This window comes from Canis aureus, chromosome 9 (genome assembly GCF_053574225.1).
Source record: "Canis aureus isolate CA01 chromosome 9, VMU_Caureus_v.1.0, whole genome shotgun sequence".
Classification (NCBI taxonomy): domain Eukaryota; kingdom Metazoa; phylum Chordata; class Mammalia; order Carnivora; family Canidae; genus Canis; species Canis aureus.
In genome coordinates, this window is record NC_135619.1 from 33991550 (window position 1) to 34018522 (window position 26973).

At 44.6% G+C, this 26973-nt stretch overlaps 2 protein-coding genes across 23 annotated transcripts in view; one reads left to right on the top strand and one right to left on the bottom strand.

Moving 5' to 3' along the window:
* Nucleotides 1-26973, top strand: part of SAMD4A (sterile alpha motif domain containing 4A) — a 215390-nt gene that overhangs the window by 155173 nt on the left and 33244 nt on the right. For 4 of the 6 annotated variants that reach the window (XM_077909350.1, XM_077909353.1, XM_077909352.1 and 1 more), the window contains 3 exons: nucleotides 5868-6131; nucleotides 17576-17685; nucleotides 19874-19960. In XM_077909350.1, the coding sequence (XP_077765476.1) occupies nucleotides 5868-6131; nucleotides 17576-17685; nucleotides 19874-19960 (461 nt within the window). Of the gene's footprint in view, nucleotides 1-5867; nucleotides 6132-17575; nucleotides 17686-19873; nucleotides 19961-21831; nucleotides 21988-26973 lie in introns of those variants that run through there. The other 2 variants (XM_077909351.1, XM_077909355.1) reach the window with 2 other exon arrangements.
* Nucleotides 1-26973, bottom strand: part of LOC144320615 (uncharacterized) — a 62622-nt gene that overhangs the window by 6341 nt on the left and 29308 nt on the right. For 2 of the 17 annotated variants that reach the window (XM_077909356.1, XM_077909357.1), the window contains exon 3: nucleotides 17787-17897. In XM_077909356.1, the coding sequence (XP_077765482.1) occupies nucleotides 17787-17897 (111 nt within the window). Of the gene's footprint in view, nucleotides 1-17573; nucleotides 17709-17786; nucleotides 17898-20197; nucleotides 20541-21186; nucleotides 21334-21537; nucleotides 22088-26973 lie in introns of those variants that run through there. The other 15 variants (XR_013386228.1, XR_013386231.1, XR_013386224.1 and 12 more) reach the window with 15 other exon arrangements.

Genomic DNA, 26973 nt, shown 5'->3' on the forward strand with positions numbered 1-26973 from the left:
GATGCCTGATAAGCAGGCCTTAAATCTAAAGGAATGAACAGAAACACCCCCTACCCGCCCCTTAACTTTGAAACAATAGCTGTAGCTATTTTGTAGCTTGGCAGAAGGTTGAGTTTTTTCTCCATCAAAGTTGACAAGTATCAAACCATCTCCTACAGCAAAATTTTTTTTTTCCTACAGCAAAATTTAAGAATTCTATGATGTGAGCCCTCAAATTGGTGTATTCAGCAAAGATTCTACTGATACTTTGAATTCCTTTTGGGAGTAGGTCTAGAAAATATTGTTAAAGTTACACCATTTTTAACCTATAACTAGAATATATTCTCTAGGCTTTGTCATAGTATGTTGACATGCACAGCATGTATACAAGAGTAGGGAATTGTCTAGGACCTTTTAATTTGAAAAGAAATTTGAAATTAATATTTTAACGTAATATGCAGATATGTGGCTTCCTCATTCTACTTTTTAAAATCCCTAAATTAGGATGAGTTACTTTTATAAAGTTTACTTGCAATTGGACTGAATTTTATCACATGAGCATCTAGAATTTACAAATTTTAATGAAGCATGAGTTTTTCTTGAGAAAGACAGCTTGTTGAATTAAAAGTGGAGATAATGGCTTATGAGTAAAAAAGGATTAAAATTTCAAAACCCCTGTGTGGCTGAACTCATAAGGGCATAATGAGGATACAGAATTCAACTTTAGGTTGAGAAGACAAGCTATTTGGTTTGAGGAAAGAGGGTGCTATTAGGAATATGGGAACGCTGAACTGCCCTTATTTAAAAAAAAAAAAAGCTTCTAGATTCTAAACTCTAGAACAGAATGTTAAGCCTGTAAGTAGGTGAAAACACATAGCGGTAGCAAGGCAAAGTGCTGGTTGATGGGATTGGCAGAAATACTCTAACCATGAGAGGCGTGCAGAGGACTTTGAGCATGACAGTTCCTGAGGCTATCTACTATCCTGCCCATGAAAACCTCACTCAGCAAAGCAGAGAATAACAATCAGCTTTATCATTTATTGAGTTTAGGCCTTGGTTTTTAACATATAAAAAATTGGGGTCCCCATGAAACAAGAATTGTACTTTGAATCTCCTGATAGAAAAAACAGTGGCAAAAAGAGCTATGAATTCAGCAACATGTAAATTAATTTTTTTTATTAGTTTTAATACTCTGCATATATCTAAAACTGATTTGCAATACAGCATTTCATCTGTGAACAAAGTGCAGTGCACATAGGGATTTACTACCCAGTGGCCCACAGCTCATAACTTAGGAATTCTTGAATTACCTTTCAGGGGGCTTCCAGCTCTGAAATGTTATGAATCTCTGCTCTTAACAATAATTTTTAAAGCAGAAATTGCATTCAGTGGATAAGTTTCAACAGAACGGGGAAGTATGCAATGTGCCTTTGAAATATCTCCATTAAAGTTTGTTAGGATAAAGTTTCAGTGACAGCGGAGCTTCAATTATCTGGACTGTTCTGCCTGTAGGGCATCTCTCCTCAACGGTGAGGTATGATGCTTAGCCTGACAGAGAACCAAAGCGGTAGTTGGGCCGGTATCCCAAAAACTTCTTCTTTCTACAAACCTTATCATTTGTCACATTAGAAAGCAGAAAAAGTAGTTATATACCTAATTTTCTTACAAGAGTCTTTTCCAAAAAAACTTTTACTGAATTTTACTTCAGTAACTAAGAATTGAGATGAAGTCCAGTTTGGTCAAAGGAAAAGGGTAAGAAATCTGATTTCCAGGCTTTCAAGAAAATACTTAAAAGAACAGATCCCAGAGCCAGGTATCATATTTTCCTCTAAAAAAGGCATTGAAAGAAGTCTCATTAAAGATATTTCGAGATGAAAAAGAAATCACAAGGTTAAATGAGGTCAGAGAAGTTGGCCAGCCAAGAATGATATGATAGAGTTTATTGCCAGATTATAAGACCCTTTGTACTCGCATCAGAGAGCTCCACTGCTGTAGCAAGATTATTTTTAGCTGTTTTTTCCATATTTCAACAAGACTTATTCGGTATTTGTTATTTATTTTTGGTTCACTTGAATTTATAAACGTTCCCCAAATAGAGTATTCTATTAGCATGTGTACGCATACATACATGGGTACATGTGCATACCTGAAATTTCTGTAATAAGACATAAGCAATATTGAATCTATACTGTACACAGTATTAAGTTATAGCTTCAGTTTTTCAAGAGCAAAGAGGCACAACCTTGCTCCCCTGGGTGATTTTTAGTAGGATTTTCAATATAATGAATCCACCCTGAAACATGGCGATCCTCCACTCTCACTATTATAAAGTCACAAATGCAATATAAATTCAGGACTTCAATTCTGTTGGAACCTGCCAATTTCTAATCTATATTGAGATTTTTTTTTTCCCAAGGTGTACTTAATTCTGCAGTGTTCAAATATACCCGGGGGCAGCTTACATCTGAATGAAGCATTGGCTGTTGACTACTGCATAGCAGTCAGCAAGTGGGAACATTCTAAAGGTCTGCCTCTAGCTAGAGCCATTCTGGGACAGCTAACACAGAAGACTGTATTCACTGCTCTCCCTCCCTACTCACAGGAAAAGGAGTTTTATTTATGGGCTTTTGGGGTTTTTTGGGTTTTGGGGTTTTTTTGTTTTTGTTTTTGTTTGTTTTTTTTTGTTTGTTTGTTTTTTGCTTGAATATCCATTTGCCCTCTATTTATCACCACTTCAAATGAGTTCTTTTGGTTAAAAAAAAAAATGGAGTGATGGGACAACGATCAATGCTCTGCCCCTGGCCACCTCATTAATGTCACAGTGGTACGGTCTATTTTCCTGCACTCAGCCCATGGCATTTGTTATTTCCTCTGCCACTTTGTACCGAACAAGGTATTCCAGCACACAGAGTAACACCGAAATTGGCTTTGTGGTCAAAGCCTCTACCTAGTATCTCTACCTGAAGAATTGTCTTCACCACAAAATGGCACAGTTGGCAAGTCACTTGCCACCTGCTTTTGTCTCCTTTCCCACAGGAAGACAAACCTGTATTGTCTCGGAGCCTTGGTTCTCTTTGGAGAAATGAGGCATTTGCCCAGCATGACTTTGCTCTTATTTAGATGTGGCATCCAGCCTGGGGCTAAATTCATGGCCCTCTCTGCAAATTGGAAGCTTAGTGTGAGGCATTTTGCTCAGTTACTGCAGCAGGTTGACTCTTAAAGAGACCTTTCTCTTTTGGTGCCAGCTGTGGGAGTCTTTATGATACAGACAAGGGTTGGGGCCTTTAGTAGAAAGTTACTGGGAAAAGGCCCTGGCACCTGAGGTATAATTGATTTCTTTATTAGAGGCAGAGGCCAAGTTTATGCCATATCCTTGTAACATCAGTCGAGCTCAGGAATATATGAAGACATGGATGTGGTTGTCTAGGAATAAATCCCTGGAAGTCCCATTAAGTTAGGGAACGGTCTTGTTCCATTCTCAATAACTGGTGGATTCCTTGGATATCGACAAGCCTCCCCAAGGATGCCCATCAATGGGGAGGTAGTGTGGCTTTTAAGATGACTTTAGGTGGAAAGAAGCAAATGGACTCCATTCAAAAATGGAATTCAACTGCTACATATTTGGGGTATTGTTCTCAGCATCCAAAGGTGGGGACCCTCTTCGTGGTGTTACCACCCATGATTATAGATTCACTTGTCGCCTCGAACCAAGCGAGGTGCTAAGGGCCCTGCCAGTTCAAAGCTGTGTGTCTCTCTTTAGCAAGGTCTGCTTTTATGGTTTTGGGCTTACTCTAATCCTGGCTGTGAAGAGGAGTCCCCATTTCCACTTGAGGCACGCCTGGCTGGCACCATTCAGAGCATCTACCAGATATCCTGAAATGGTTGCCAAGGTATCAGAGAGCAAAGATGTCTAAGCTGGACCATCCCAGCACTCAGTGCAGCCCTAAACAAGTCTGCCCAATTTTATATAAATACTTAGACAGGCATGAAATGGATTTTCTGGATGTTTGGCTTTTCTTCCTATTGGCTTCTCTCTTCATTTTTGCTGCTGCTTCGTTTTTATTTATTTTTTTCTTTCTGCTTTTTTTTTTTTTTTTTTTCTTTTTCTCTTGCTGATCTTGATCCAACCAGGTAGCAATGCGTTTTCCAGGGAGCCTTTTTAAATAGTTTCTTCCCTAGTCTATTTAGTGGAAAGGCAAGCTATTTCAGCCTCTTAGGGTCAAAAAATTTTAAAACAATGTTCCCTTTGCGTTTAAGTTCAGTGATAATTCCCTGCCTTTGATAGAATCTACCTAAGGTGGAAATCTCTCAGGTTACAAATGGTAAACTCGGCAGCTCCCTTTCTGCCTCTCTCTTTTGTTAATAAAGAAATTCCTAGCCCTTCCGGTTGTCCCCCCTTCCACACAAGTTGCCCTTCTGGCCACATAAAGCCACATGGGAACATTGACAACAAAGATGTGAGCCCCATTGCTCTCAGGGCCTGGTCGATGCCAGCCTACCACAAGCTACCTTCCCACGCCACCACTTCCCCAAATACAGTTTCTGGAAACACCCAGCCTTTTAGCTCTGGTCTTTATCTTTTAAGTGGGGGCAAGGTAGCCTGCTGCTCAGGTCCTGGTGGGGTGGGTGCTGCCCCACCGGAGATACAGTCTACACAGAGCAGAACTTCTTACACTGGGGTGTCAGGTCTGCTTAATAAAAAACATAGATTAACACCAGCAAAGAAGTGCTTGTCTGGACCTGGGAGAGCAAATACCTCACTGTAGGGGATACAGCCTGAGATGGAACTTAATGGCTTCCCTGAAAAATGTTTAAAAATGCATGTGGCTCACTTCCATGTTAGCGCGGCCGCAGTCAAAATAAACCAGACCTGTCAGGAGGCAGCGCTGAGAGAATGTTATGAATAGACTCATTTTGTAAAGTTGTCACTTTACACGCCCAGAAAAACCGACCAAGGGTAACGTCGGCTCCCCCGGCGTTGATTTTGGTTAAATCCCTCCCTCAAATGACCTCAATTTAATTTGGCTAGTTATGGGAGTTTTGTTGCTTTTTCCTAGTTTTCTGGAAAAGAAATTTAACATGGGGGCCACGCAGATGTTGCCCACTGTACGGAAGAGCTGAGCGTGCTGGTAAAAACCGTTCTCAGCTCACTGAGAGCACCCCACTGGCTTCTGAATGAAAGCCTTGTTACCTGGAGGTGTTTTCAGTCTGAAGTCTGGCATTAACCTGTGAAGCCGAGGGAAAGAATCGGCCCTTTCACACACAGCTGCCCGTGTCCTGTACAGACCCTGAGGTCTGTGTTCGGACTCCGGCCCTCGCGGAGCCTGCACCCCTTCAGAGGTGATAGCTCCCCTGCCTCCTGGTTGGAAGGACTAGTCCACCATGTAGTTGAGCCCAGCAAACATCCCAAACGGTGACCAGCCTGCACGCCCTTCAAGGAGTCCACCCTGTGACATGGGTAATGTCGGGTTTTGTGTGTTTCCAAAAAAAAAAAAAATGTCCAGCACTTGTTCTTTTCACTCTTGGCAGATGGCCACTTTGCCAGGCTGTCAAGTCTCACCTGATTTATAGTCCTACTGCCACAAATCTTGATTTCTAGAGTTAGAACGGAAACCAGATCCTGACCCACAAAGGCTAAGGCCAGATGCATGGGCACTGTAGGTATAGCCTCCTTGGGGAAACCCAACCCACCAAGAGGACCACACAGCATCTTTTTTAACCCCCTGCAGGGGAGGGCCCTGCCAGGCCTATATTCAGCCTGTGGGGACCACTGATAGAGTCATCAGATAGTTAGCGTCACCTCTCAGGGTCAAAAGGTATTGTGGGTTCTCTGTGGCCCAGGCTAAAGGGGGGGGAATAACCTATTTCATTTTATTTTTTTTTTCCAGTTCTCTCAGGCCAGGCACACCACAGCCCTTTGAAACGATCTGTGTCCCTTACCCCACCCATGAATGTGCCAAACCAGCCTCTAGGACATGGATGGATGTCTCATGAGGACTTACGAGCTAGAGGACCCCAGTGCCTCCCATCCGATCATGCCCCCCTGTCTCCACAAAGCAGTGTAGCCTCTTCAGGAAGTGGTGGGAGTGAACACTTAGAAGATCAGAACACTGCTCGTAACACATTCCAAGAAGAAGGTAGTGGTATGAAAGGTGAGTGACTGAACAAGAAACCACTGGGAACAGAGTCTGTCCCTTTATTTGGAGTCAGAAGGGGTAAAAAGAGAGATAGGAAGTCAGCAAGAATGGAGCCCAGCCCCTTCTCCCACAGGCTTGTGCATTTGACCCCTCCTTTGCAGAGCTCCAGGGTTGACCATGGTGGAAAGGGCTCTAATTCCCCTCCCAGGGCTTCGTGCCAAAACCTCGGAAGCAGGAACCAGAGCAAGAGAGGTCAAGACTCTTTTTTTTTTTTTTTTTTAAATGCGGTGACTTGCAGGCAATTAAATGAGTCACAGCTAACAGTGATAGGATCTACTGTGCACGTACATTGCTCAGCCTGCCCTGTTTGTAAAGGCGCTGAGCTACTCCAGCCTTCTACCTCGTTGGCTGTGGCCAGGGAACCGTCAATAATTTAGCAAAACAAACCACAGGATCTTTCTTTTAAGTCTCTCTTGATGCAGAATTGTAGTAGTGCTTCCTTTCTCTCCCCCCCCCCCTTTTCTTTGATATCCAAAGAAATTTTTAAACCCTTTCCTCTGCATCTCTTTAAGGGATATGGACAAAAATACCACTGAGAATCTCTGATAGTGTTTTAAGTCTGATAGCAGATTTGCATACAGGTGATAAAGGCCTTCTTGTGCAGCATAAATAAATGTACATTGCCCTGTAAATCTATCCTCCTCTTAAGATATTCATCGGGAGACAGAGATTTCCAAATTACCCGTGATAGGTTCAAAGAGGATATGTGCATTTTGTATTTTTAGATACCAAGTTGTTCAAAGTCTGGGAAGTCCACAGGGAAGGATGCTCATCAGAGATACAGTGATAACAATTTTAGATGGAGAAACACTAATTAGCCATGCTTCTGAGTGTACAGTACTGAGGGGGCTCTGAGAGCACCCTCTTTGCTGGCATCCATAGTCCCAAGGTTTTTGCTGTTTCTATCTTTCCCTCAAGAAAGATCAGTGTTGACATAGGAGGCTGTATCCCAAGTCCCCTCCCCGCCATGGCAGCATGGCACAGAAAGATGCCCATGACCATCCAGGTGCCAGTTGTGAGAGAGTACCAGGCTGACACATGGAGCCTATCCGTTAGGGGAACAAGGCTGTCAGGAAGTAGCTTCCCTGGTGCATTCCTTGAATATTCCTCTCCCTCGGCGGCGGCAGGCCCGTATGCTCCCCATGCCACCCCCATCCCATGGTGAGTGCCCAGAATGAGTGGGATGTGTCTTGATGCTTTCTTCTGCTGATACAAGTGGGTCTTTAAAGGTGTTTAACAGACAGCACAAACAATGGCTCATTTTGGCATGGAGGGGATATGTGTCCTCTTTCTCTTTCACAGTTTTCGAGGAAATGTGTCATAATTTTGGAGACCTAGCAAAACTCATTTCTGAGTTCATGCTACATGATTATGTGCTCAAGCAGCCCCAGGTGATGGGTAGCAGATGAGCCTCAGCCATGCTTTAGGTAAGCCTGCAGGGCATCTGTCACTGGGGCACTCAAGTACCTGAGGGACCAAGGGAGACAGGGACAGCCATTGCTCTGGACCGACTTCTTCCCAGGCCAAGTGGAGTGTCTGGGCGGCATGTTTCCAAGAAAGCGTATATGTGGTTCTAATTGGTAACTGTGGGAAGGAGGCCTTGGCTTTTGTGTTCAAAGGGCAAGGTGGGTCCTGAGGGAATGCCTTTTCCAGGAATGCTGGTCCTGTCTGGTTATAAGAGGTTTGCTTTCTTTTCTTCCTTTTACTTTCTTTTCTTTCATCCTTTCTTCTTTCCTTCCATTTGTTCCTTCATTCTTTCTTTCAGCTTTAATGTATACCTTCAACATCCTCCCAAAGTAGGTAAACATGTGCTCATTATGTGCTGTCATTTTGAGGTGAGAAGAGAATAATGAGAGCATGTTTTTTAAAGTGGAACAAATGATGGAAAAATTGAATAAATTTCTTATTGCTGTTGTAGAATAAAAGCCAAAATATTCCAGGTTCAGGGAATATCCCATATATAAGCTTCTTCTATTCTTTTCTTCAGAATTGATAAGAATTGTCTCCTCAGAGATTCTTCAATTAGAAAGTGATGCAGACAAGCTCTTATATCCAAGATTTTCTTCATAGACCCAAGGAGTATGGTCAGAAAGCAGGCTCTTTGGTGACTGGACAAAACAGGACTCTTTCCTATATACACCCACCTTCTGGTGACCCATCCAACTGCCCTGCTCCCAAAGAATTGGATTTAGGGTTCAAAATATAAAGTCCTTAGCAAATTAAAGGACAAAGCATATTTGAAAGAAGGCATGAGAAACAATGAAGGATTCTGTTTGTCGGGAAAGTATATTTGCAGTTCAGCTAATAGGTCAAGCTGTAGAAACATCTGCAGCCAAAAACATGGGCATCCCAGAATGTCGAGGGCCAAATACCACCCCCTAGCCGTGCCTGGAGAGGTCTTCTTGAGAAGGCCACTGCTCAACTCTATCAGCAAAGACTAGGCAGGGTGGCCTCCCAGGCCAGCACCCAAGAAGCAGCCCTCACCACACCCAGCCCCAGAGTTTCTCATTTGATTCCCAGGTCCAAGAGCAGACACTGGTTTAATTTTCCCAATTAATTCATACTTTCTGAGAAATGAAATAGGAAATCAAATGAAGTGCTTCTAAAAAGAGCCCACTCTTTCACTCGGGTCCACATCTCTTTCTTTCATGTGACGAGGTGCTTGGGTAGGAGTATCAGCCCTTGTAGGCTACTTTCTGGTCCACTTCATGATGCCATCAGTGAATTAGCGCTCTTTTTCTAAAGTTTTTTTTAAACTCCTAGTTTACAAAAACAACAAGGAATCTGTAGTTGAATTTGGAGGAGTTCCAAATCTCCAGAGGATGCGTGTCAGCCCTCTCCCTGCACCTTGGGGAAAGACTAAAAAGTCACCATAATTGAGCTTAATTTAGTGTGAATTCATCTTTCCTGCCAACAGCTGTGCATACCTCGCTGAAACACTGTGTTCATCTATTCCTTCCTTTTCATCTGGACAAGCTAGCCAGGTTTGGCTACGAATTGTCCCTTAGGAATGTGCCTCTTGGGTCAAGAGCATGAAATAAAGCTCACAGCCCCGCATTCTCCTTCTTAAATTTTTCACCAACATCGATCTTACCCTCTTTTTGTCTTAGTGTCAGCACACCCGGCCAGGGATGGTCACAAAGTTCTCTCCCGAGTAGACCAACTGGTGCTCTCAGAGGATTAACATCATCTGCCTGCTTTGCTTTGTTTTCCTTTTATAGTAAATACCCATCCTGAAGATGTACGTCAGCTCCAAAGCACAGATTGGATGGCCCTCAGGGTAGGGATCTCAGATTAATCTCAGGCTAAAGCAAGAATGGGATCAGCTACTCAACTAGAAATTAATGAACAGAAGTGGGAAACAACAGGAATATGAGATCCCCGCCCCCCCCCAACATGCCCTGTGGAAGCTACTGGTTATACATCTTTGGACCAGGCATGCTGATTGTGGTTCCTAAATTCAGTTGTCCTCGTTGTTTGCAAAAATGTCACTGTGACTTATCCTGGGGGAAATGTTCATGGTTCCCAGGTTGGTCCTCAATTATAATAACCTCCTTTCCCTTGGTATTGCATTTATGCACTTCCATACCTTTTCTCTCTTGCAAGTGGCCAAGAAGAGGAAAAAAAAAAGACATTCCCATAATTTCCTGGAAGGAAGAGAAAATGTAGGATAGCAGAAGTCCATTGGTGGAGGAAGCATATCTTCCCTTCATATTATTAGCATCATGTTCTCAGAAATAATATAGGCACAACACCCAAAGACTTCTCAAAAGGCCAGGGCTGTGACAAGTGGTGTGGCTGTGTTCTATGGGAGCAGGGAGAAGGGAACAAAGACTGGTTAGTAGGTTTTACTTTAGTCCTTATCAAGTCAGTTGGCTTTTAAGCACCTGCCGAAAGAGGCTTTGGACTAGTGACTGGGGAGACAGAGAAGAAGGAGATTGTACCTGCCTCAAGGGAGTCACCATCATAAGAGCAACAAACAGGTAACTGAGGCAGGTGCACAGCTGTGAAAATGTCTTGTCTTTGGAGTCTTTCCCTGGGTCAGGGTAGGCATCAAGGAGGGCCCTAATGCAAAGTGGAGAGAAGTCAAGGAAAGTTCCTGAGGAGGAGAGGCCTGGTGCTGAGTTCTCGAGCATGATTACAAGTTAGCCAAATATATAAAGTGAGGGAAGGGCATTCTGTGCAGAGAAGAAAGGATGCGTGAAAGGATGATGATGAGACAGATTGACCGAGTACATATGAGAGCTTGACTGTCAAAAGCACAAAGGAAAGGAGTCTGCAGAGGGAAAAGCCAGATGCTAGGGTTTGTGAAAGATTTGATGTTGATAGAAGCTGTTGAGGGCATTTAGCAGCAGAATGACCCGCTTACATTTGCTCATTAGAAATCAGACCTTAGCGAAAGTGTTGGGGGCAGGGGGGCATGTAGAAGGGCAGGAGGGGCAGGGGATTCTGGATTGGGAAGCCAGCTGAGAAGTGTGGGCTGTTTAGTAACTGAGGAGGATAATGAGGTGGGCCCAAGGCAAGCAGCAGCAAGAATGGATTGAAATGGGCATGATCTTGGTGAATGTGGTATTGCTGAGCTAGAATTGAGCGAGCCCAGGATTGAGTGTGCCCTAGCTGAATGTAGACAGTGCAGGAGCGGGAGGAATTTAGGATGATGCCCAGGTTTCTGCTGGGGACAGCTGAATAGCCCCTGGTGTCATCTCTAGCCACATATAGGAGAAGAAACAGATCTGGGGCCAGTGTGGGGCATGGTGAGTCTGGGAACCCGTAGAACACTCCAGTAGATCTGCACCAACACCGCAGTGCACCAGGTTCGCCCCTGGCCCAGCCTCCCTACGCCCTGGCTCCCCTCCCCACCTGCACAGGTTACCATTCTGCCTACCTGTGGGGAAACTCCTGCGGGGGCATCCCTTCCAGATTTCTGGCTAGTAAGGCCCATAGATTTGGGCTCCTAAGAGTAAGAAGCTCCATGACTTTCTTGTTGCAGTTGTCAGTGTGAGAGGGGTAGAGGTCGGGATCTGTTTCTCTTGATACGAGCTTCATTATGGGTTAACATTAACTAGGTTGGCTTATGATGTATGGCATTATGTTAGCACAAAACATGGAAGTAAAAAAAAAAAAAGAAAAAAAACATGGAAGTAATTGAAACTGTTACATTGTTTGTATATAGACATCATACAGGTTAAAAAGTAATCTGTGGCTCTAGTAACCTTGATAGAAACATAACAACTGGGAGTAGAGGGGACCAGGGACGGAAAAAAATAGGCTTGGTTGCCTTTTTCCCCTCCACAGTAAAGGAAATACAATTGCCCATTCTGAAGTAGCCACTTTGGAGTTTTGAGTTGTTTTTGCAATATAAACCTTGGAACTGCTGCCTGTCTTAGAATGCAATTAGAAAAATTACTGAGGAGTGTGAAACTTTTTCAGACGAAGAAGCCCATGAGAAACCTTTATGAGAAAGGTCATCAATCCAGCATTTCTGAGGGTCATGAGGGTGTGAGTGATGGAGTCGGACTGTGGCTGGGACACTTCTCAGCACGGCTGTCATGGAGACAAGCCACCATTTTCTGAATGTTGACTTTCTAGGTACTGTCTTGAATTCATCTAAATTAAAGGCCAGGACTTAGTAAATTCACTATACTTTCTTTATTCCCAAATGCCAGCATAAAACCTACATGGGTAGGTCTTCATGGGCTCAGATGGTGCCCCCTCTTCTCAGGTAGGCCGGAGGCCCATTGTCTTTGAAAAACAAGTTTCCAGGACTCCCCCCAAACCTAAAGGTCAGGAGTCTAACTGCCATTCCTTAGCAAGCATGTGTCTTTAGCTGCAGTGCTGGAAAAACTGTGCAGGCATGCAGAGGGAAGCTTTCCATGTGGAACTCAGCGTGATTCAGTGACGCAAAGCAAGCTGCATGTAGAACACCACTTAGGAGTGTCATAGCTGATGGGAACTTTGAGCAACGTAGTCCCTGTGTTTGTACTCAAACCATCCAAATGTGTGTTCTCCTCAACTGTTCCTTCTGAGACCCACACATGCTCCCCATCAGTGGGGGAACCCCTTGTGGAGACCACCATGGACACTTCCCAGGACTGAGGAGTGCACTCTAGTTCACAGGAACCCAAGACCAAGGTGCGTCTTTCTCTTGCTCAGAGGCTGGAGCAGCATTGGGCAGCTTGTTCTGCTCTGGCCAGAAATCAACAGGCTTCAGTAATATTGACACTATCCCTAGACTTCTGCTTCCTTTTTTTTTTTTTTTTTTAAGATTTTATTTATTTATTCATGAGAGACACACAGAGAGAGAGGGAAAGACACAGGCAGAGGGAGAACCAGGCTCCATGCAGGGAGCCCGACGTGGGACTTGATCCCAGGACTCCAGGATCACACCCCACGCCAAAGGCAGACGCTCAACCGCTGAGCAACCCAGGGATCCCCTTCTGCTTCCTTTTTGAAAGGAATCTTTTCTCTCTCACTTCAACACTGAAAGGGTTAGTCTCTTTCTACCCCTCACTTGGTTTCCTCTTCTCTTCCTTGAAGACCAAGGAGACAGTTGTATCTTGGGGAGAGAGGGAGAGTTGTCTGAGATTAGCCGGGGTCTCTGTGGTGAATGGAAGTTGCTCTTCTGTCTGCAGGTAGGTACCAGGACCACCACAGGTGAAGCTTCTTGTGGAAACCGGGGCTGCTCACATTTCTTTCTCACCTTACTCCCTGCCCTTACAATGCTTCCCATATTGGGCCCTTCTGCAGCATTGGTCTATATTTCAGTCTTGTGGAGGCTCTTTGTTTGTGAGGCATGTGCTCCAAGGCCTATTGAATGTACTTGTAGCCATTCCAGCAACAAGTACTTAGAAAAGTAGCTTGAGTTCTAATTGGAGCCCAACTTATATGTGAGCTGTTGTATGCACCACAAAGCCTCTCTGTGACTGGTTTGTTCAAAAACTCTAAAAGGGAAATAGAAATCAATATAAGTGGGAATTGATCCCATTGGTAATGACTAGCAGGTAAACACAGAGCATATAAAAGATGAGTGTAGCACTATTCTCAAAAAAGGCCATGTGAAGATGGCCACTCTGGACTGCAGCAAGATCTAGAAGGAGCTTTATGAAGGATGGACACTGCCTAGGGACCTCCCCCCATCTGCACATGGTGGTGGTGCTTTCTTCCAGAAACTTAAAACCCTTCGGCTCTCTCCTCCCAGTTTTCTTCATGGGCTTCTTTCCCCACCCCTTCCTCTAAACGCCTCATGCTGCCAAGGCTCTTTCTTGGCTCCCCCCTGTTCTCACTCCATGCTCTTTCCCTCAGTGATCTAAGCAACTCCTGTGTGCTGTTGACCGGTTCTCCCGCTCAGACCTCTCTTCAGGGATCTTGTCCAGTTAACTTGTCCACCTCGATGGCTCAAAGGTAGTGATACTCAGCTGACATGAAGTGGAGCTCACCATCTCTTGTCATCCCAAAACTGCTGCTCCCCTATACATTTTGTCTTGCCAAGCTTGAATCAGAAGAACTACTAGTGTCACTCTTACCCTCTATTCTTCCTTGATCTTGATCTTGAAGTACTATCCATTTATATCCTTCTCCTCGCCACTGCCCTTCCAAGCCATCTCCAAGGGCTTCAGTTCATTCTCCTGGCCTCCACTCCCACATCCTCCAATCCAGCCTTTATACACTGACAGCCATCATCTTTCTAACATACTCCTTTGATTGTGCCTCTGCTGCTCAGATTTCAACAGCTCCTCATCACCCAAAGAGGAGGTCTACCGTCCTTGTTTCAGCATTACAGATCTCAGTCATCAGACCCCTGCCTATGTGCCCCACCTTGTTACTAGCCAATGTCTATCATTCACCCAAGTGTTTGCTTAGCCTCAAATGCTCTCTTGACTCTACTATTGCTTTGCTAATATGCTGTTCCTACTTCCAGAAATGGCTTCCTCAGTGGTCTGCTACTGTGAAGCTCCCTCACTCCTCAAGGGAAAGCAAAATCTCATTGTTCTGTGTCTGCCTAGAACTTTGAATTGACCAAGCACTTGTCCTGCAACTACTACAAATGTATTGTGCGAATCAGCCATTCTCTCTGGATTAGAAGTTCCTTGATAGCAGGGATGGGCCTGGTCCCCATAGTAAACGTTCAATAAGTATTGAACAGACAAATATCAGGATGCCCACATTTGGCAAGGAAGTCAACCTGGCAAATAGCAAAGGCATCTTAATCTTTCTCACACTGCATAAGAGAGTGACTTTCTAGTCTAGGACCTCCATTGGCAAGTCCATCAGAAGCAGCCCAGTTGAGGCTAAATGGCTGTGTGCCAGCTGGAGGTGAGAGCCCAGGAGACATGCATGATGTCAATCATGTATCAGCTCCTATAAGAAACACTCCTGCTTGTCTGTGTCTTTCAACCACAGCTGGCTACAGCTTTTGCAAAATGAAAAAACAATGTCTGAGGTTATGTGAGGTGGTTCTTAGCTTTGCACCCTCCCCTGTGGCACCTGGACCAGGGGAAAGAATCTAAACTTTTGGTTAGACTTTGTTTCTGGGTAACATCTTAACAGAATCTAGCATCCAAGTCATTGGAATTCCTGGCTTGGGAGGAGTCGAAATGGTGCAGGCGCTCACTTCTCTGGTTTGTTGCCCTTTTAATGGTGTTCTCTTTTAATCCCTGGCAGAAAAAGGTGCCTTGTCTCTAACCAGGGGGTGAAAGATTAGTAGGCTATGTTCTTAAGAACTGGGATTTCCTCTTCTTTGTGCATTTAGTTCATGTTTCAGGAAGTAGAGCTCTTTAAGCACACAGCACCCAGCTAGGCACTGAGATACCTGCTATGCAAGCAGAATCAACATGTGCCTGCCTCAAGGAGCATATGGCCAAGAGGAGCTTACATTGCCCAGGAACATATCCAGAAATAACTTCTCAGGAAGGCCTAACTGGCCATGTTGTGAAGCTGTGTAGGAGCCTTTGCTGTGTAGCAAAGCAACTACCAGTGGGGCCGCATTTTCACCAAATGGGTGAGGCAGGCTCTTCCATCCCTCCAACAGGAATTCTAGTTGTCCACACCTTTTCTAGAAAAGAACTAGTACTGATTGGAGTACTCGTCTTGCTGAGCCAAGATTTGCACCCCACTCTCCCCTCAACTCTTAAAACACCATATTGTCCTCTTGGCTTATAAAATACCCAGTTTATAACAGGATTTAGTAGCTAACAATTCTGTTTTATCATTAGTGGATTTTGCATGATTAAACTGTAGGGCAGCCGGTGAAAATATGGCCCATGAGATACTCCACAGTCTCTGTGGCATATTGTGCCCAAGTGTGCCATGGGGTTACCTAGACTTTTCTGAATCACGATCACTGAGTTTTCTGAGCAGCAGCCTGAGGCTTTTCAAAGATGTAAGTAGCCAACGTGAAACCTGGTGCCAAAGTGTTGACAAGTCATTGGCCCCAAAGCCGGAGCTGTAGTTATTTGCTGCTCACTCTGCAGAAGTATTAGCATTGTTTCAACAACAACAAAATGTGGTGGAGAATAAAGTCTGGTAAAAAGGTTCCAGGATGTCTCAGGAGGGAAAGCACCACAGCCTGAGCTGGCAGGGCCTGGATTCTATGCAACCACAATTTGTGTAAAGGAGAATGCAAGAGGTTGGTACTATGTGCCTGGGGAAGCCTGGTCTCTTTGTGGTTGCTGATGGTCCCAGAGGGACTCTGCTTGTCATGATAGAATGAAGGGCCTCGAAGCACAGAATCAGGTGATTTCTTGCCTGAGATGACTGAGTTTGTTCTTCAAGTGGCGTTGGATATCCAATTCTATTTCTCTAGAGATCCCCCTTCTTTAGCCTTCACATTACTGCAGATCAAGAGGTAACCTCAATAGGCCCACTCTCCCCCTTGTAATCTTTGAGTTTCAGGAGATCATCCCATGCCTACTCTTCATAAGCCTAGGTTTCATTTCCTGGGGAGACAGGGCCTGATTTCAGGATAGGCCAGGTTTCTTTAACCAAGCCCAATTAACTACTTTAAAAATTAGAAATTGGAAATTTCCCACTTACTCTGAAGTGTTTGTCAGTGCCTCAGAATAAAGCACTTGCTGCAATAGGCAGTATCTTGTAATCAATATGGTTAGTAATAGATAACACTTTATAGGAAACATGAATAACATTTACCCAGTGCTTCAACATCTCAAAGCACTTTGCAGTCATTGTTTATCCAGCCCTACCATTGATGAGCTCTTTGAACTCATCTCACAAGAAGTTGATACAATGCAGGAAAAAGCCAGGAATTGGGAGGCCTGGTTCTAGTCCTTATTTCACCACATACTTGCTCCTAACCTAGACAATGACTTAACTTTGCCATCTGTAAAATGAGCTAAGGATGGGGGGAAAGTAATTCTAGAGGATTCTCAAAGATCCTATCAGCTGAAAAACTCTGAATTAAAGGAGCATGGGCAAGTGCTTTGTTTTGGCTGAACTTAGGAAGGTGATAATTCTCATGGATTTTGATACGGTGACTATTTAATTTTCCCAACTCTAGAATCTAGTATTTGGGTTTATTTCAGATATGCTCTGGAATTTATATTAGCCTATGATCTAGCCAATCATTGGGCCTTTCCAGTCCTGGTATGTTTTTGGTCGATATTCAAGGAAAAGGTCTGAGACACATCCAGACACATTCCATAGCTTGGACATTTGGTCATCAGGCACACACACACATACACACACACACACACACACACTTTATATATACATACTAGAGTGATAGTTTTGGAGTCTAGGATGCCCTTATTCCTCTGGGGCATAGGAAGGCAAGAGAAAGATCAGGCTAAGAATGACAGCAACTCTACCCATAGAGTAGTATAGTTGCCTGGGTGACCTATTACTGTGGAAGTGGCAGAAACAGCATGTGGAGAACTACACTGAAGCTAGAAAGAAATTTTCTTGGAGGTGGACTCATCATATGTAGTTTTAACTTAAGTCTGTTCTTTCCAAATCAATAATGAAGTAGTCTGGCCAAAGCAATGGTTCCTTGCCATGTTTTTGGTCATGAACCCCTTTGAGAATCTTATGAAAGCTATGAATGACTTCCGTCCAGAAAACTACCCATATATTCACAAATTGGGATATCATTTTAGGGAATTCCTATATGCCCGGAATCCCCTGGACCCCAAGTTAGCAACCCCTAGTCTAAAGTAGAATAAGGGAGCCTGACAGTGGGAATGTCAGAGCTAGGCCAAGAATTGAAGTCCATAATTTGCTGCCAAAATGGAAGTGAACAAGGAGTAACATAAAGGGTTTTTTTTTTTTCTTTTTTCCCCTCTGACCATCACCCTCCTTTCTTTTCTCTATTCCCACATCTTTTGTCATCTCTTCTTGTTCCCTTTCAATTTCTCTCCCCATCTCTTGCACATCTTGCACCACAGATGTTCCAGCCTGGTTAAAAAGCCTCCGCCTGCACAAGTACGCTGCGCTTTTCTCCCAGATGACCTATGAGGAGATGATGGCTCTCACTGAGTGCCAGCTGGAGGCTCAGGTATGTTGTTGCAGGTGACCCTTCTGTGAGAAGAGAGCCCCAGGTGGAACCTGAAGTTCCAGCCCAAGACAGACCTTGTTTGGACCCCTACCTCTACCCACCCAGTAGCTTGCCTTGTCCTAGGAACTGCCATGTGTTGGCCAGCATTACTGGTGAGTAAGGCTGGGTTCTTGTCCTCAGTGTCCATTAGGAGGCAGGCGACCAGCAGATCACTGCAAGGCAAATAGGATTCAGTGAATATTACAGAAAAGGTGATGCCTAGGTGCACACTCTAAGCGTAAGGTGGAATGGCCTGGAAGTAACACTTGACCAAGGCCTCAGAGAGTCTGTGTCCCTGCTTTTGCTTTCCCGCCCCCTCCCTCCATCTGTCCGATGAGGGCTTGTTTGGACAATGACAGATTGGTTTGTCTGTTGTCCAGTCTGGTTACAAATCAGCTAACTTGTAGTAGTTAGTGAGTAGATGCACCGGGTCATGCCTCAGACTTTCCCCAAGACTTTTCCAAAGACATGTTCAGATTGAACTTAGTGGAGATTAGAGTAAGTTGTACAAAATACTTTTTTCTTCTAACTATCTTGCGTAACATGGGACTGTCATAGAGAATGGGATTACCCCAGGTCTCAGGTTTCATTTCCCTTCTGTGTGCTGTAAAAGAGCAGAGTTCCTCCTCCTTTCTTGGGCATCTTTCCCCAAGTGTGGATGCCAAAGGCTAGGCCAGTCAACAGACCCCCTCCACCCCCAAGCTAAGCATGTTTCCTACCATGCTGTGCTCGAGTAAATAGATCTGACCGATGTCTTTTTTTCCCTTGTTTAAAATGCCATTGGCATGTTTCATATTGACCTCAGTTTCCTTTGAGCAATGATTTAAAAGCATTAACGTCTGAGCAGGCTAGTAGGATTTCCCTTGCAGGAAGAGGAGGTTGTACCACTTGGGGCATACCTCCCAGCAGATGCTGGTTTCTCATTGCATCTTCAGTACCCTCAGTTAACCTCTGCAGGCCCGGCTGAATACCAGTATTGAGATGCAACACAAAGCCCAAAGTCACTGCACATTCTCAGAGAATGAAAAGCACTAATTTCAACCTCCTAACACTTCTCCCACCGCTTTTTGGATCTCAACTGAGCCTTGAGATCCCAGGGATTGATGAGAAGTACTTCTAAGGGCATTTTTTTGTGTTTGGGTCAGAGTTTAAGAAAAAAAAAAATCTAAGTCCTCAGTTATTTGACTTGAGAAAAAACAAGAAATAATTGACAGAGAGGGCAAAGCCAGAGGCCAGCACAAACTTTTCAGAGTAATTTAATTCACTTGAACCCAAAGTCAGAGCTAACCAGAAATCTGCCCCCAGCACTTTATCTTAGAAAGTGAGTTCAGTTGTCACTTGAGTGTTAGTATCTCTGAGGGAGATGTCTCTGATGTTCCCATCTTTTCCTTCTTTAAGAGAAATTCTATGAGGAGCTATAAGAAGTCACCAAAGTTTGTCTTAGAGACCTGATTTAAGAAAGGGCCTTCTCTTTGGAACTTTGCAGTAGCGGTGGTCAGCAAGCATTGAACTAAATCTTGAGGCTCACCATTGCACAATTAAGACAAACTGGGAATCCTCATCATTTAGCTGAAGTGATGACTGAAGTAGAGTTTTATCTTCTTTTCTATTCTGGGTTTCCTTATGGAGACCCAAGATGACCTGCAAACTGCCCAAAATTGCCCTGTGTTGTATGGCATCTGGAGAGAACCATACAAGACTTCCTTCCCATGTCCTCGAGATGGGAAAACCTAGGAAAGGTTTAAGAAGACAAGGAAGCCCTGTATGGGGTTGGAACCTTCAAGCAACCTGGGAGGGACTGAAATGACAAAATATGGAGAAGAGGAGTGTATGACTTTAAAATGATCTTTTAAGACTGTGAAGAAATTTTGTGCTGGGTGGGTAATTGGCCTTCTAGCTCACTTTCTCCCTCTTTTCTCTCCTAAAGGTCACAGCCAAAGGACACAGACAAATTGTATGGTCAGATGTAGTTAGAACATGTAGTAAGGAGAGGTTAATGATAGTGGGGACTGAAGAGAGAGACAAGTGGGTATTTGCTAGTCCACCAACGTCAGAACCAAGAGAACGGTAGAGTACAGAAAAGCCTTCAGGAAACTCTAAACAGATTCTTAAAAATATGTTTTTAAATGTAACTTTTATTTAATTACAGAATGTTACCAAAGGTGCAAGACACAAAATTGTCATCAGTATTCAGAAGCTCAAAGAAAGACAAAATCTCCTGAAGTCTTTGGAAAGGGTGAGTTATCACCAGGTGAAGGCTGGTCCCTGTCGCCTTGATGGAGGACATCTTGCCTGAAGATGTCATCAGTGGGCCTGATAGAGTGTTTCACCTTGTTTCCTTATCAAAGGCAGAAAAAAATGAAATGATTTTGAAGTAAAGTTCCCTGGTTATCCACACTTCTGTGTAACCTGACCACTGAAATGTATTTCTTGGGTCCCGGCAGCCTATGCCTAGCCATCCCAGTGGACTCACTTCAGCAGAGGGAATCAAAACCATTTGGCTGAGGAACACTTCACAGTTGCTACTGTCCCTTTCTCTTGGCTGCCCGAACAGTTCCTCTTCCTATCTTTGCATCCAGACATAATCCCCATTATGATATCATTTTTAGGACCTGGTGACTTTATGACGTCATCTAAGGTGCAAAGGAGAGCAGGCCTTGTCCCAGTGCTGCCTCTTCCCCAGGGTGGGATTCTTATGGAAGCGCTGCTGTAGCAGGGAGGGTTGAGATGGGCGGGCGGGAAGTTCTGTTGGCGTGCACTGCCTTTAGAGTCTGAGCTGTGACACGTCCTCTAGCAATCACAGGGGCTGGGGGTGCCTTTGTAAGGGAACAAAGTATTGAGCTAGATAGAGGTTATATAAGTTCTGTGAGCATGTAAACATTTTAATGCAATGAGAGGGGTTTTTTTTAACTTATTTATAAAAGTGTATCTATAATTTTATATAGGACATACAGCTACGTTTAATGCATAGTGCATTAAAGTAATAATGCATATTACTTAGTGCATAGTGCATAAAATCTAGAGTAATACATACTTATAGAATATGCATGTATAACTTTATAAAGAAGGTGGCTTTGAAAACCTTGGTATAGACAGATGAATAGAGGCCACTCACAGCCACATATGTGCTCAAAGGCCTGCCCTTAATTAAAGTGAATCACAAATGACAAGCGACCTATCCAACTGAACCCGAGGTTATTGTCATTGTTCTTAATTTTTATTTACCAAGTAATTTGTCTAATTGAGTGATTATTGCCATCTTTAATATAAGAAACTATTCTCTTTTGGGGACCATTCAAGAGGACAGTTTTCTCCTTATCTGTTAGAAAGGCCCAGGATGTGTTCTGCCTAAGGACAATCTAGATTGCCAAGGATTATGGTGAGAGAGTGATCATCCCCCTTTATCTTTGGAGCATCCTTCAGGAGCTCACAGGAACTCTGTCACTAAGGAAACGCACCCACCTGAAAGACAGAGATGGAGCTGCTGTTTGGTCCACTCCCTATGGCCTGGGGCCAAATCAGTGTGGAAACACAAGGGCAGCAAGGTGGCACAGGTGGCCTTGACATGCCACTGACTTTGGCCTTTGAGAAATCCATGCCATTTCACACCTAGAATAATATTAATTCCACAAAAATGCTTTCTGCCTGGAATGTGAGGTGTTAAAAAGATGACAAAAGTAATAAAGTCTGAGGGCAGCTAATGGCCAAGAGAAAAGCAGTAATGAGTTTATTTTGACATTTCTGGGGATAAAAGCCTGTGTCTCTATCAGACTAGCACATTGATCTTGCTTCAGAACACCTGAGCTCACACACCTGTGTGCTTATCCCTTCAGGAGCTGACGGCCTGTGGGTGGGGATCCTCAGCCTCTACTCAGGACTCAAGCTCTGGGCTCTGTTTTCCCTCCTCTGGGACCCAAGGCTCTTCTACTCTTTGAGGGAGGGAGTTGTCTCTCCTGTGTTACCACTTAGGCCACCAGCAACAGCAACAGACTCACATCAGCCCTTTCTTTGGCATTCCCAGATGTCCCAAGCTGATTATGCTGTTGGAAATGCTGTCATCAGGCCCTTGCCTGCCTACAGCATTCTTACCTCACATAGAACCCAGAGATTTCTAAGGAGATAGCTGGGACCCCGCCCATTGCTAGTTCATAATCAGTAGTTGCTCCAGATAAGTGCTACATCCAGAGCTCTTCCACTCACTCACTGAATACGTACTAAGCAGCTGCCTTGAACTAGATTTACCCCATCCACTGGAGGCTAACTGTGAGTAGTACAGAAATACATGGTTGCTGCCTTTGCGGAACTCAAGTAGTACATCTGCAACACAGACATAGCCACTGCTCTCACAATCCCTTGTGATCAGTGCCACCACTGAGGCAGATAGGGGTAGATCTTCCTGGGATGAAACAGAGCACTCTGAGTGATGAGGAGGAGGGAGACCTTGGAGGGGTCAGCATTGACTAGCAAATCGTTAGGAGCCTAGAACCAGCCACGGAGGGCCCTTGAGCTAAGGCAGGAGCCGTGAAGGTGGAAAGGGATAAGAGAGGTCGTTTAGCAGAAGTCCAGGCATTGGTTCGGGTTCCATGCCATTTGGGAACAGAAAATATAGGAGGAGTTTCCAGGTTAGCAGAAGTGGAGTTCAATTGGACAAATTGAGTCTGAGGTGCCTGCGGAACACCCAGGAAGCAAAAGCAAATTAGTGGCCAGAAGAATGATGCTAGAGTCCACAAGGGTTTCAAAGACTCGTTGTGGGCCATCTGTGTGTAAGTGGCAATTGGTTCCCCCAGAAGTGTGTGTTAAGGGGTAAGAGCTGAGGACAGGCCCCAAGGAGCACCAGAAGATGTGGAGAGACCAAACAATGACAGAGGCTGAGCTGCCCAGAGGGTCAGAGAGAGTGTGAAGGAGCGAATCTGATGGGGTTGTGGATGTGTCACACACAATGTCACTGGATGTCACAATGTCCGTGGATGTGTCACATACAATGAGTACTGAACACTGTCCCCTGGAATTGGCCACCAACATGTCACTGGTAGCTACAATGAGAAAAGAGTCACAAGGAGAATGGAGGGATGGAGCTAAAACCCATGAACCAGGGAGTGTGAATGGGCAATAAGGCCACTGAGTAGGGAAGCCTAGACTTCTCAAGATGTTTGGTGGAGAAGGAAAAGGGAAGATGAGAATGGGCACTGGGGCAGACTTCTCAACATTTATCTGAAATACTGAAAATGTTTCTACATCCTTTTATTCACTGGCCTTTTTTCACCTAACTCCCAAACTGTGAAGCTGAACTATTCCCTGGGAACCTGGCATGGGAAAAGGAGACACATAGACACCGAGACACACATAAATAGTCACCTTCTCCCCGCCCCAACACACACACACACACACACACACACACACACACACACACACACTGTGGGTCCCAGGAACTGGTGTAGGCATCTTAGGGTGAGGATTCTGCTGTATCCTCCATGTTTCACAGTGCCTGGCTCCTGGTAGGGCTCAGCTGGTAAACGGAAGGTGGCGAGGGGGAGCAGATTTAAGTAGATGCAGGCGTACTGTCTACAGCAAGAGAAGTCCAGTTCTTCCCACACAGGGGGAAGGATGGGGCCACAGACAGTGCATAAGTGCTGGGATACTGGCTGCCCGAGTTCTGTCTTCCAGATGATTTGCCCCTTGCTGCCCTCACGTGCCCTGTGAAAGGTTCCAAACCAGTCTTCCTCTAAGACCTAAGAAAGCCAGGCAAGGGGTCAGTGGGCAAGGAGCTTCCATCGCTCCAAGTGTGCCCTGAGTTGTGCTGCCAGAGCTGAGTGTGGGCGGTGGCGGGCCAGCCTTCATGGTTCCTGCTCTGCCATGAGCTCCTCGGCTCGGCCCATGAGTGAACAGCCAGCTTCGTTTTGCCTCTTTGTGTTTATAATGTAGGATGATATTTATGGTCTGAAGGATCAATAGAGACTTGGGTTGGTTCCCTACTTTTGTCACCATGGAGAATTAATCCCCACAGCCAGTTGACGATGCTGGAGTGGGTCCCCCTTCGGCCATTTCCTAGCTTCCTTCTCACCCTGGGCGAGTTCTAGAATTGATTTTGAAGAGTCAGGTACCTAACCCCATGGAGGCTGGCGTAAAGGGCATTGTTAACTTGTTGGTAGCCAAGCGTTTTCTTTGAGACACTGGCTTGGAGGCTGTGGGGGAGAACAATACAAAACTCTGCATGATTTCTGCAGAGAAAGTATCCGTCATTAGTCATTAGGTTTGTGGTTTCCTTTTTGGGGTGCTTGTCTCCTGTGGAAAAAAATAAGCTTTGAACTTGGAGCAAGTATGTTTCCCGTTTCAGGGAGTTCAGCTCTTGGCATAACCAAAATCTCTTTCTTCCGTCACTGAGTAACTACAGAAGCTTTTCTGCATGTGATGAGAACAGGCGAGGGTTGTTTGGTGGCAGCTGACAAAATGTCACAAGCATGCCTTTGCTCACCTCAGCGGTAGCTGTCACATGGAATGACATGGCAGAGATGGATGTGATCCCCCAAAGAGGCCGGTTGGCTCTGTCTCCTCAGCCCCACTCTGTGAGGAAGCTTCATCCCTTCACTCTCCTTTCCCAACCCCCCTCCCTCCCACCTCAGTCAAGGGCTGGACAAGATCAGAACCTCTCACATCCCAGGTGCCCTTTAGGCAATTGGCTAGAAGTGGAGGACCTCAAGGCAGGGGTCCCCCAGTTGACACATAGTTGAGTTGGTAAAGACAACAGGTGCTTCCTGGCATGAGTCATCTAGCTTACCTCCATATGCCCTGCCCTGATAAAACACCAAGTCCAAAGTGGAGGAACCATTCACACGATGCCATCTAGACTCTGGAAAAGGCTGGTCCAGTCTAGACAGCAGGAGAACTGGGAATGATCAAGAGCACCTCCTGACTCACATTATCAGGCTTTCCAGCACAGGTATCAGGCTAGTCTTACCTCTGCCCTATCCACCAGATTTAAAAGGAAGGCAGTAGACTTTAAAGCCCTCCTCTTGAAAGAAAGAAAGAAAGAAAGAAAGAAAGAAAGAAAGAAAGAAAGAAAGAAAGAAAGAAAAGAAAGAAAGAAAAGAAAGGAAGAAAGGAAGAAAGGAAGAAAGGAAGAAAGAAAAGAAAGAAAAGAAAGAAAAGAAAGAAAAGAAGGAAAGAAAGAAAAGAAAGAAAGAAAGAAAGAAAGAAAGAAAGAAAGAAAGAAAGAAAGAAAGAAAGAAAGAAGAAAGAAAGAAAGAAAGACTCCCCCCATCTAAAACAGGCTGGACAGTAGCCCCGAGCAGGATGGAGACAATTCTGATGGCTACTTAGCATTTCAATTTCCTCCATAACCATGGGTGCTGACTCGGCTAAGATTCTGCTTCCAACCTACTGAGTAAAGCAGGTTCCAGCCAATGACAGGGCCAGGCTATTGGTGTTTTGCTGCCCAGAATTGAGATGTGCCTGTCCAAGACTGGCATCCTCAGGTTTCCTTTTTCCTAATTGATTGATTGAAAAGTCTCGGTGTACAAGTGATCGTGTTCCATGGACTTGTGTTCCTTGACATCATCAAGCAATTTTTCTTGATAAGAAAGGATCCCAGGAATGGATTGGTACTCATGCTTCAGGCTTTTAAAATTATGTCCTTGCTATTCTGGGCTCTCAGAAGATTAAATACTTCATTAGTAATCAGGGCTTTGATTGTCAGCGTCCTTCCTGGGTTCCAGGGAGAGGTTCACTGCAGAAGGACTGGGCAGCCCTGTGGCAGAAGGCCGGGCTCCTCACCATGCCAAAAAGACTGCCAGGCCCTGACCCCTCACCACAAGCATCAAAGCCTGTTCTGTGCCTCCATGAGCATCTGGCATACAGATAAATGTCAATCAGAATCAACCTCACTCTTTTTCTAATAGATAATAGCTAGTATATCAAACCATATGTGCAGGGGGACCCAATTTTATTAAACAACATATAAAGCCATTTATATTATATACAATTTCAGTTGAGTTATTCCTTGAACAGCTTGGGGTAGAGGAGCACCCCCACCCTGTGCAGTCAAAAATCCATGTATAACTTTTGACTCCCCCAAAACCTAACTACTAATAGCCTACTGTTGATTGGAAGCCTTACTGATACATGAACAGTGGATTAACACATATTATATGTTATATGTGTTATATTCTGTATTCTTAAAATAAGCTAGAGAATAGAAAATACTAAGAAAATCATAAGAGATGGCACACCTGGGTGGCTCAGTTGGTTAAGTGTCTGCCTTCTGTTCAGGTCATGATCCCAGGGTCCTGGGATCAAACCCTGTGTCCAGCTCCCTGCTCAGTGCAGAGTCTGCTTATCCCTCTCCTCCTGGCTCATGCTCTCTCTTGCTGTCTCTCTCTCAAATAATTTTTTTTAAAAAAAGAAAGAAAATCATAAGAGAATAAATTTATAATACCATACCATATTTATTGAAAAACTCTGCAGGTCAGTGGACACACAGTTCAAACCCATGTTGTCCAAGGGTCATTGGTATCATATACATATAGATTATACACACATATTTCTCTCTGGAAATGATTCTTTGAAAACATGTCACTCCCTTGCTCAAACCCTTCCCTGAAGTCCCAGCTCATTGAGAAAAATTTCCAGCATCCATGCCTCCACGCTCAGGCGCTGGTAGCAACTTGCGGACCTAATTTCTCACACTCTCCTCTCACCATTCTGCTCCATGTCAGGCCTCCTTGCTCTTCCTCACACACTCCAGGTATGCTCCTACCTCATAGCCTCTGCCCTCCCCATGCGCTTTGCATGGAGCACACTTTCTCAGAATCCTCGTGCCCACCTTCATTTGGGTTCCCGTTCTAACATCACCCTTCAGAGAGCCTTCCCTCACAGCCACCCTGGCCTGCACCTCAGTCCCAAACACAGTATGTTCATCTCAGGGTAGGATGTAAACTCTCCAAAGAAACTGTAAAGGAGGGCGGTTCCCACTATATCCCCTTGCCTAGCACAGTGCCCAGTTCATCAGAGCCCTAGACATACCTAGCAATTTAACAAAGAAGCGCACGACCCAGTAGTAGCCTGACACTGACCTGCAGCTTTACAAGTTTTAACATCCTTACAAACACCCATTGAGGCAAATAAAGTTATTATCCTTATTTTCAGCATAGAGAAACTGAGGCACAGAGAGGTTAAGTCATTTGCCCAAGGTCATACAGCAGTGTCTGAATTTGAACCCCAGCATCTGTCCTTAAGTCTGTATTCTTCACCACT